Genomic DNA, 11,627 nt, shown 5'->3' on the forward strand with positions numbered 1-11,627 from the left:
GATGGATAGAATCTGACCGTCCTTTTTGAGGACTGAAGACAGGCATTTATAAGAAGCGTCAAGGCTGATGGTGTGGTTGGAAGCAGGGTTGGGGTTGAACGTGCGGAGAGGTGAGGACAGAGGTGAAGTAGAGTGGAGACTTGGAGTGCTGTAACGAGGCGGGGAGAAATGGAAGCTAGCGAAGGAGGTCTCTTTGGTGGAGATGCTTCTCAAGAAGCTTTGAGCTGTACTTTCTCTTACTGCCAAAGAGGGGTTTGGAGGTGAGTTGGGAGCTGGGTCTAATATTGAGGCCATATTCCTTTTGGGATGAGTTGTTGTTTCCCTTATTGCAAAGGATGAGTTTGGAGGTGAGTTGGGGGAGTCCAGGGAGGCCATGATCTCTCTCTCTCTCCTGTGCAATATTGCAATTGAAAGAGCTTGTAAATGATTTATGTGGACCTTGGTGGCTATGGTGGGTCGTCTCTCCCTTCCCTTCCCTTCCTAAATGCAAAGAAAAGATTGGTGGTAAAACATACTATGGACTATGGAATGAACGGTTCACCTTTCTGCTGCAATAAAGTGAAACAGTACTGGTAATTTGTCCAATCTGCTACTACATTGTATAAATGCAATCTCATCTACAACTCTTGAGAGCCATTAACTCCTTTCTATAATTTCCCAAACCACTGCACTCTGACTTTATCATTCAACCATTATAACACTTCACTTCTCACAACATTCCAAGTTTATGAACTTTTGAGTTGCTTTCTAATTGTTTCTAATTTTACAGGTTAATGAGCTGATTTTTTTTTATTTTGTAATGTATTCGTTTTTATGTAAAACATAACATATTTATCTATACATTAATTAAAATATTTTATTTATCTCTAACTAAATTGAATATGAGTGTGTATGTTGTAATATGTGATTTGAATAATGAGACAAATTGTTGTGGACTTGTTAAGGGTTTTGGGTTATGCACCTTGGTCTAGTACAATAGCCCATAGAACCCAAAAAAAAAAAATAAAAGTTTTGAAGTAAGGATAATAATTTAAAAGTATTTTTAAAAATTTAATTTAAAATTTCTCTGTAATAGCAATATTTTGTTAAATCAGCAATTGAGGATTAAAATTATAAATTTAATATACTATAAAATATATTACTTAATATTTAGTAAAATCAAATCAACCATGAAATAGACAATGAAAAGATAAAGAAAGAAACTAAACAAGGCAGCCCCCACCCTTTCCCCAGGTTTTCGCTTCCCAAAATGAGTAGTCGGCACTCCCAATCCAACTCTCACTCTCACTCTCCCAAAACCCCCACCAAAATGCTGGACCGAGCGCTCTCCTCCCGCCGGACTCAGCCCCACTCCGACTCCGACTTCCCCGCCACCACCGCTGCCACCGCCGTCTCTTCGGACTCGGAGTCCGCTAACTTACTTGCGGACGAGTCCAAAACCAAGAAACAACACCTCTATCTCTTGGCCACTAATTACATTTCTCGCTTGGGACTCGTGAAATCGCCGTGTCTCTGCCTCTCTCTCTGCCTTGCTTTGATCATTTTTATGATTTTCTCTTTGATTCTCAACTCTCGGTCCTTCGTTTGCGTTTCCTCTTATGACCCGATCTCTCGGGCTAGTTTCTTCGGGCTCGATGGGCTCGACTCCGATTTCGGATCCCTCGGCGTTCCTTGGTGTAAGTTTTGCTTTATGATTTATTGGAGTTTTCGATCGGATCTGAAACTTTCTTTGTTTTTATGTTTACTTCATTCTCATCAGCTGAATGCAGCGCCGATTCCTTGCTCAATTATGATAAATTACCTTGCATAGCTTCATTTTTCCATTATTGAGCTATGCATATGACTATCTTCTCTTGATTTTCTGATTCTTAATGGTGATTAGATCAAATGTTTATTCGTTTCTCATAATGATTAATTAGTTCAAATAATCTTTTGAATACAATTAAATAAATGACCATTTTGTATGTACTATTAAATCTTTGATTTTTCTTAATGCATTTATTAGAGCATAAATATAAAAGTTGATTCTTTTTTTTCGAAAGCTTAGTTCTGGAATAATTGGTCATGCAACTATCTCTATAATAGTATTTGATAGCGGTTAAAGAAAGTGGGTTCATACTTTTCCACTTTATTTGGGAACTAATTTTCAAGCAGATATTTCTTTTCACTAATTTGGCTAAAACTTTTATGCCATGTTTGAAAACATGAATTTGGATTTGTATTTGTTATATCAATTGTGAGGATGAAATGAATACACTATGCAGAATTTAGTTAAAATTCAATATTCCTATGTATATGTTTGAAAGGGTATGAGAAGAGGAATTTTAAATTCACAAATTTGCCACTAAATAGCAATGCCAATAAATTCATGTGTATGAAAATAATCATGAAAGTCATATGTTTATTTGTGCTTTATTGTACAATTTATGTTAAATTTGAAATCCAAATCCTTTCTTTCTAATTCAAGTTAAGCCCGTCAATCAATCAATTTGAATTTACCTACTTGGCTTCAAATCTGTATTTTGTTCATAAGAAACCATGAATCCATGCTCAACCCTCTTTATTGTTTGTTGTTCAATGTCAATTGATCAAGAACTAATCCTCAATTTTCTCCTGGTCATTTGTTATATAGTATGAGTTTTTATTGTTCATGTCAAAATTGAGGCCATTTGGACTATTGAATAATATTTAACCTCTTAACTTTGCGATATGCTCCTTTGATTGTTTTTGTGGAAGTGTATGGTGTTGAAGATGGACTTATTTATTTAATGCCAAACTTGATCAGATTTTATTAACTTTTTTTCATGCTAAACAACTGATTTTATGTTAATCTTAACTCTTAATTCTTACGTTTGCCCCCATTTAATGCATATCATGTCCTTGGAAAAAGGCAGATCGAAACATGGAAAAACAGTTGAATGGACATCCAAAGATTTAATCAAGGGCTTGGAGGAGTTTGTACCAATATATGAAACACGTCCAATCAAAAACAACATGTATGGAATGGGTTTTGACCATAGCTTTGGGCTATGGTTCATTGCCCGGTGGCTGAAACCAGATATAATGATTGAGAGTGGTGCTTTCAAGGGGCATTCAACGTGGGTTCTGCGGCAAGCAATGCCTGACACACGAATCATTTCACTCACACCCCGGCATCCTGAGAAGTATTTGAAAAAGGGGCCAGCTTATGTTGATGGAAATTGCACATACTTTGCTGGAAAAGATTTTGTGGATTTTGGAAGTGTTGATTGGGATAGGGTGCTGAAAAATCATGGAATTTCTGATTTCAGCCGGGTTCTTGTCTTCTTTGATGACCATCAAAATGAATTGAAAAGGTACTAAATGCATCAAAGAAATGGTGATCTTCTCCCTTAACAAGTTTAAGATTTTGTTCATGATGATTTAAGACTACTTAATGTCTTGGTCTTTACCTTTGTTGGTTTTGAATTTATTGTGCTTTTCATGAACAGGCTAAAGCAGGCATTGAAAGCTGGCTTCCACCATCTTGTTTTTGAAGACAATTATGATACTGGAACCGGAGATCATTATTCATTGAGGCAGATATGTGACCAGTTCTATATAAGAGGTACATGTTCTCACACCCTTTTTATCTTCTCTTCTTTTGTTCCTTTCAGTTTCTGAGTGTCCTTTCATTTTGCTTTCTTTGGTCTGCATCCAATTTTATCTTGTCTCATTTTGTCTGCTGTGTATATCCTTGACTTCAATTCTTGTCCTCCATCACTTTGCCATACCTTTTGTAAGATCATCAGTAGGTATCTGATTAGGAGTTCTAAAAGCTGGAATACCTATTTTCTTCATAAATCATATTATTCTTTGGAATCATCATCGTCATTGTCACATGACTAATAATTTTAATTGGCTTTCTTGATTTGTCCCTCGTTATTGTCATTTCACCTCCTAAGTGTGTAATCATTTCTAGTTGAATTCCTTTTTGTTCATCTTCTCCATGTTGTAAACTGCTGCTTAATCAACAGCTGTGTTGTGAGCTCTAGCTATGCAGTGAATATCATACATTACCAGTCCAGACTAGAAGGGTTCAATGCTGTTGCAAGGCCATCATGTCTTGATTGGTGCTTTTATTTGCTTTTCCTGCGAAGTTATTAGTATTGAAATTCATGTGAGTAATAACATATATAAACAGAAATGAGATTAGTCAAATTTAAATGAAGCTAAAATGAAGGTTTTGTCACATGACTTGGTAAGTAAGAGAGACTGGTTTACGATTATCCTTTTAAGAGTAACAAGACCTAATCTTCTGGTATTTCTTGTTTGGCAGACTAGAAGGGTTCAATGCAAGGCCATCATGTCTTGATTGGTCTTTCTATTTGCTTTTCCTGCAAATTTATCACTATTGAAATTCATGCCAGGAAAAGCATATATGAACAGAAATGAGATTAGTTAAATTTCAATAAAGCTTAAACGAAGTTTTCGTTGTATCAGTTCATAAGTGAAAGACTCGGCTCTTAAAATGTTATGATTATACTTTTAAGTGTAATAAGACCTAATCTTCTGGTAATGCTCATATGGTTTTATTTCTCTTAGTATCTTGTATTTTATTTCCATTTGTTGTTGCTTGGAGTTAGATGATAGGTAAGTGTTAACTTAGAGTGTATAAATATGATCTCTTGCCAGCACAAAGAAAAGATTTCACATTGTGTCTTGAGGAATTATTTCATTTTCGGAGGCTTGGTACTTCTCTTTGAAACTCTATTTTGAGTTCTTCTGTAGTTCCCTAAGTGCAATAATAGTTTGTGTAAATTTTAATGTGTAAAATATAGTTTGTTTGAATCTTTGATTTTTGAGGTTGTTTTCTTGTCTTCCCTAATATTGAGCTTTGTTCATTCAGGAGGTGGCCATAGCTGCTTTAGGGACAGTGATGAAGCCAGGATTAGATCGAAAAGAAAGAAATTCTGGGAGAAGGCTGTGGATGTAGATGAACTTTGTGGGCCACATGAAGCTTGGTGGGGCGTTAGTGGGGAGATGCGGGATAACTTTAACCACAATAAGACTGCAATCTCTTATGGGGAACATTTCCAAAATAGCAGGTTTGTTGAATCGATTCTTGATGTCTATTGGGAGCTACCACCAGCAGCTGGTCCATCCCTCACCCACCAAACTCGCTATGATCCTGCTCGGGCGCCTACTCCTATTGTTGAAGATGGCCGCTATGGCTTGTTTCAGCGGCTTGGTTTAGGCAGGCTTGAGAGATCTGTATTTAATGGATATACACAGATGGTGTATCTGCAAATTTCGAACCCAGAATCTTGAAATTTTCCAGGATCAGATCTGTTTTAACTTCACTAGATGAAGCTCGTGTCCATATTTTTCTGTTCCTCATAGCAGTTGAGAATATTTTCTCGTTAAATGTTTAGGATCATGCCTTATGATGTCTTTCCATTGTAATTTACTGATGTGACTGTCAATGTTTTTTATTTGACTTGTCATCCCAAAGCACAATCTAGTAATCTTCGGGAGACTTCACTGATCATCCACTATTTGATTCTATGTCTGAATTAAATTTTGTTGTGATAAATCTTTTTTATTGTTCACATAGAAGCCGGGTGTCCTAAATAATTATCAAGGGATGGTGCGAAAGGAACATGAAAGTGAAAGCCATGCTGAATAATCCATTACCCAAAAGGAAAATATCTGAAACAGGGTCATTCTTTATTTGTTCTAATCAGAATGAGTCTTTGAATTGACGGGCTAAGCGGGCTTTTTCTCACTCATCACCCAAGCTTTAGATCCATTGCAACTGCAACTACTCAAAGGCTTCTTCTCTCTCTCTTTTGTTTTGTTTTATCTTTTGTTTGTCTGATTGATTAGAAAGACTTTTGAAGGCAGGCGTGCTCTTCCTTTAGAGGGAGAGAGAAAGAGAAAGTGAAAGAGGTTGGCAATCGGCAATCAATCCATTTACACAGTACTGAAAATACAGAAATGGAGAAAGGATAAAAGAAGAGAGAGGTAAACCAGAAAACCTTAAATAATTGGATATGTCTCCAGTGCCATCATCTGTCTTTCTTAAAAATTCCACTAAATACATCAAACTTATCATAGCTGAAAACATATTTATACATATACATATATATAGTCAACTCATCACCCTTCAAATTCTGAAGTTTTCAAGACTTGTTTGGTTTTGGTCTTCACCATGCTTTTCCTTTTAAGTCTGGCTCTTGCATTTCTCCATGGCCCTTGGAGCTGGAAGCAGGCAAATGGACTCACCCAATATCAGGATGACTTCAAATTGATACTCAGGGAAATCAAATGTGTGATCAAAATTTAAAGCAAGCCAATTCAATGTTGCCTTTAAATTATAACTAAAATTGGAAAAAAAAATTAAAAAAAAAAGAGACTACGTTGGAACCATGATTAAGGAAATGAATGCCATTATTTAATCAGTAAGAGATACCTAGTCCAATTGCCTCTGACCCTTTCATTATCCTTAGTCTCCTACATGAATCCGTGAACATCCTGAGTAACAAAGACGACATGATAAAGGAATCTATCATCATAAAGAAAAAATATAGTAAGACAATAACTAAATGTAAGAAATCAGATTGCAGGAATATAGATCAATTAGGCTCTACTTTAGGAAAAGTGATACACTGCAATGTCAAGTTGCACAATAATGCCACGCCATTTTTCAAATCAACATTGATATAACTGGTCATGATCAAAAATAGGAAATGACGGTAGATAATTTCAGTCAATTTCTTTCATCAGTTTGTAAATTATACAATTTAGCGCAAAAAACCACATCCCACCAAGAATTATCCAAGATTTTGAAATGAATATGTAAAGTGCTATCTAGGAGGAAAAGCACTTACTCCCACGGAACATCACCGACAAGCATCCAATCACCATCCTTGTCTTCGTATGTCAGGACGTATTCAGATCCGTGGATCAGATCCATCAAACGACTCTCAGTGAGACCATCTCGCACAGGAAGCCCATGCGAACTGCACTGCCCTGAATCACAGTCATCCATACACCCAACTCAGCACACACTTGACTATAAAATGACAGTAATGTTCTGGCTGTTACAAAACAAAATTACACTCATGATCTACTAAAGAGTGTTTGGTGGCTGAAGCGATTAAACTCACTAAGCTTACCTTTGCAGTGAGAATTTCAGATCAAAACTGTCACCGCACAAAGTTTGAAACCTTGCCAAGCATATACGAGGAATTTTTTATTCCACAAGCTTTTTTAATTTATGCCTATTTTGCACATGAATCTTGCTATATATGAGCACTATTTTAAATGAAATTAATAACGACAATGAAATATTCTATGCAGAATTTATTATGCAATGCAATTTATTATAGAATTAGGAAATCAAAATATTAAAAAATATTTTGAAGACTTAAGAATTTATATTTGTAAAAAATTTGTACTATGGCAGTTAATTATATGTGATAACTCAATCAAAAATAAAGGAAAAGAGGGCATTTTTATTCTAAAAAAGGTGTTAAAACCCTTATTTAATTTTAGGTAGAGTACACATATCAGATAATAAGATAATCCCTTTTTTTTTTTAAAACAAAAAAGATACATTGTGGCTCAGAACAAGCATGAAAAATCAGCTATTGGAGAATTGGGAAAAGAACAAAAATTACGGAAAATATTCACACTTACTGCAACTGTAACTCGTTTTATCACAATAAAGATGCAATTTATGGTATTCATGATTAGTCGAGCAATTTTGCCTTTCTAAATCAACCTAATGGTGGGCACACAATGCATGCTAAAGTAGAGCTATGTATGCCTGAAGGGATTGGGCAATCATACCAATCGTAAAACAGCTGAACATCTTCTCCAAAGCTGATGAGAGTTCCATATAGTTTTTGTAGGTCTTGAGGTCAACCTTCCTCAGGTATGGTGCTCCATCCATGCTCACCTTTATATAGAGGCAACCAGCAGCATCATCACTGTTCTTCGCCAAATTAGAGGCCATGGTATTCTTCCGGAATGAACGAATTGGTGGCCATCCTACCACCTGTGCCCTGTTACAGAAATCTTGCTCAATAATTGATGCAAAATTATAAACTGAACAGTTGTTATACAAGCAAAAGTAGACCAAAGAGGTCGAAATTCCCAACAATTAAAGAAATAAGTATGTGGAGATATAAAAGAAAGAAAGCAAGACAAGGGCTAAGATGAACACCGAATTAAAAACTCGAAAACTCTTAAGAAAAGGCCCTCTGGTTTCAGAAGAACTTTTCAAATAAACTGCCAAAGAAAGAGTAGACCAATTAAAATACGGAAAATCAGATGCGAGCTTCATATTGCTTCGAAAATTGTGGTACCATCAACAGCACGAACAAGGAAAACGACATTGCTTAACTTGTTAAAAGAAAAAAACCACTACAAGTTAACTTGTTTTTCCTTTAAACTTCAAAATAGCAAATATCTTCTCCATTTTCACAAATTTCCTCAGCAATTAAAAAGAAGGAACAAGTTTGAAGATAAACATACTTTGCAGCAGGAGCACTAGCATGCTCATTTGCAGGAGAAACAAGATTCTTCTTATCTTGAACTGGCTTTGGAGACTGAGGAAGACCACCAACCTCGTTCATGGCTGGTATAGATACCCTTGCTTGCTGGGAATTGCTTTTGCTCTCCAAACAACCTCTAGAAGAGGCCAAGACAGCACCTTTACCCAACTCTACATCAGATTTACCATTCATAGGGAAAACCCATTTCCCATTAGACGCATCAATAGCATCTGAGAAACCCCTTTTAGCTCCAGACACCAAGTTCTTCAAAGGGCTTACAGAAAAACCACTACTTTTATCATTACTCTCCAAATCTTTCCCAAAAAGAGAGACTCTTCTCTCAGGAGACTGAGAACCTGGCAAGCCAAGCCTCAGTTCAGTTTCTTTGAGATTAAGAGAAGTATTGTTGGTAGTTTTGTTGGCTTTGTCTTCAATGGAGTGAGTTGAAGAAGAAGAAGAAGAAGAAGAAGAGATCTTCTCAGAGCTTCTTTCTCCAGAGCTTCTTTCCATTGGAGAAGTCTCTGCTAAGCCTATGTAATCATGTTCCAAAGGTGTAGACATCAAGGTCTGAAACTCTAAGAACTTCTTATCTTAAATATATACAATACAACAAGCAAAATAAAGAAGAAGAAGGCCAATGTGAGAAGAGAGAGAAAGAGAGAGAACCAGTCTGGCTAGGCTCTGGGGAGAGCTGGTTTTTGATGAAGCAGAAAAAGAAGCTTCTTTGGCCTTTCTGTATAGCTGCTTTGCTTAGTATTATAACTCTTTTTTTTGCTTTTCATTTGTTTTGTTTTTCTCTAAATTTTACTTTATGTCTGGTGTTGCCAAAAAAAAAAAACTACCTTTACTTTACCATAACAAAAGGTGAGATGACTTTAGATTTGTATGAACATCATCCATTTGTAGACATAAAAAAAAAAGAAAGAAACTTGAATTTATGATTTTCATTCTTCTTTGTGAACACGGTAAATTGTAATCAAACTACTACTATTAAAGATATTTGATCAATGTTGTTTAATCACTTTGATTTATAAAAAGGTAGTTGATTCGTTAAAATATAACTTTGTAATATAGAAAAAGAAGTAAAATTTTCCTTTTTCACCTGTCAAGCTGTGAATGAAATTATTTGTTCACCACACTAAACAAATCTTTGTTGATTATAGTAGAAGTGAATGTAATTCTATCTTTGGGTTTTTGTTGTTTCTTACACAACTTTATAGATAAGCTCCACCGACAACTCACTGAGTAGTCCCGGCAACCTTTTACACACTGTTCTTCTCACAATATTTTTTTTGTGCTTTACTATTTCTTTAACACGTATCCTGCTAACCAACACCGAATCTAACAGTACAAGTTAGCAAAGAGACAGTAAACCCATTTTGAAAATTGTTTTTTTTAAAGGAATAATATAAATGCATATGGGTAGTACGTTGAAGGAGAAAAAGTGAAGGAGCGAGAGCCAAGAGGAGGAGCGCAGGCAGGCAGGCGGGCAGGCGGCAGCACAAAGCGGGGAAAGGGATAGCACGAGAAGGAACAACTGAGCGTGTCAAGGGTTGAAAATGAAGCACCGTGACAAAATAAAATTTTCAGACCTGATGATGATAACTCTTCTTTTGGTGGGAGATGAGATTTTCTTACTAGATTTTATTCTATTCATTTTGCAATGTTGAAGGGGACTACATAAAACCAAAACCCTAACCCTAAACAAAAGCTCTTGAAATTTGAGCTTTTTTTGTTTGCAAGTTGTCATGGAACAATCTACATGCAGTCGTTTTGGCATTTCTGCATCCTATAGCTTCATTTCTTTCAATGTGGGTTCCAAAAACATAATATATATTAAATAAACCCCTTCAACTTTACCCAATCTCCTCCCAAATTCACTTTCTAAAACTTTGGTTAATGCCATAAACTTTGCTTTGAAAATGGATGATGCTAATTTTATTCAAAATCTCAAAAATAACTTCTAATTATTACTTCTTTCATGTGCCAAGAATTGATGATCAATGGGCCAAAAAAACTGAGTCATTAGAGGATACTAGGAAATTATTTTCTTATTTTTTTAGTCGAAATCTTTGTATGACTTTGCAGTTTGCCCCTTCCTCTTTTTTTTACTGATGGTTTGCAGTCAAATTGTCGGGGTGAATCTTTTACCACGCCTGTATCTCCTCGTAATAATTGTGTAAATCCCCAAAAACAGTCATTACCTCGCGTGCGCCCCCATCCGACGCTCTACGGAAGCTTCAATACATGAACGGGTAAGAGCTTCCCACGTCACCATATGTGGTCGTTGGGGAACATAACGGCGTTATAGTTGTTGGGGTTGACGGAGGTAAACCGTGATGATTGAGTCATTGACTCAATGACTGCGGTGGTGAACCAGTTAGCTTGACCGTTTACCCCTTGGTCGCCTAAAAAAAAGGTGATAGTATATAATTTTTGTTTCTTAATTTGAGCCTTTTCTACTCCAAATTTGAAATTTCCTCATCGCAGTTGACGTCTTATTTTAACCCTAAGAAAGAGGTTTCGAAATTTCAATCTTCTGCTCAAATCTCGCTATTTTAATTTTACATTTTTTATTTAATTTCCTTATTTTCTTTCATAAAAATATTATTTTATATATTTTTTAAAGTTATCTCATCCTAAATATAATATGTATAATATATATATATATGCAAATAATAATTTTATTGTTTGATATATACAACAATTTGTTAAACCTTAAGTCTCTTCTCCCATTTAATGAACCTCTCCACTTTTATGCCATTAAATAATTAATCAGACACTACTTAAAAGTTGTAAGGGTGCATTGGGAACTTGGTCATCAGAAAGTTGAGCTACAAGTGGATAGGAAGTTAGTCTTGCAGGCAATCAATTCATCTCACTCTCAGCCATGTGCTGACTGGGATATTATTCAAGCCATTCAACAACCCCTCCAGGCCCTACGGGAAATTAAAAAGCGACACATTTTTAAGGAAGGGATTGTGTAAGTCGTGTTCATGGTTAACAAGGGTTTTGATACAGTTGATGATTATGTATTTTATGATGTTCCACCACTTGTTGATGAATAACATATTGAGAATATGTTTCTCTCGTTTGATTAAAATC

General features: G+C 35.8%; 2 protein-coding genes across 2 annotated transcripts; one reads left to right on the plus strand and one right to left on the minus strand.

The window, feature by feature from the left end:
- The first annotated feature begins 1,168 nt into the window (after positions 1–1,168).
- LOC110427421 (DNA-directed RNA polymerase subunit beta) lies at positions 1,169–5,411 on the plus strand. The gene is made up of 4 exons (XM_021442939.2): positions 1,169–1,676; positions 2,891–3,335; positions 3,471–3,586; positions 4,868–5,411. Exons 1-4 carry the CDS (start codon positions 1,250–1,252, stop codon positions 5,287–5,289), a joined length of 1,410 nt encoding a protein of 469 aa, XP_021298614.1. The 5' UTR covers positions 1,169–1,249; the 3' UTR covers positions 5,290–5,411.
- A 575-nt stretch (positions 5,412–5,986) lies between these two features.
- LOC110427439 (auxin-responsive protein IAA27-like) lies at positions 5,987–9,265 on the minus strand. The gene is made up of 5 exons (XM_021442965.2): positions 8,503–9,265; positions 7,816–8,030; positions 6,852–6,993; positions 6,434–6,495; positions 5,987–6,222 (listed from the first exon to the last, which is right to left on the minus strand). Exons 1-5 carry the CDS (start codon positions 9,081–9,083, stop codon positions 6,185–6,187), a joined length of 1,038 nt encoding a protein of 345 aa, XP_021298640.1. The 5' UTR covers positions 9,084–9,265; the 3' UTR covers positions 5,987–6,184.
- Positions 9,266–11,627: the final 2,362 nt, after the last annotated feature.

This window comes from Theobroma umbraticum, unplaced genomic scaffold (assembly GCF_002168275.2).
Source record: "Theobroma umbraticum cultivar Fairchild unplaced genomic scaffold, ASM216827v3 scaffold_34.0, whole genome shotgun sequence".
Taxonomy (NCBI): domain Eukaryota; kingdom Viridiplantae; phylum Streptophyta; class Magnoliopsida; order Malvales; family Malvaceae; genus Theobroma; species Theobroma umbraticum.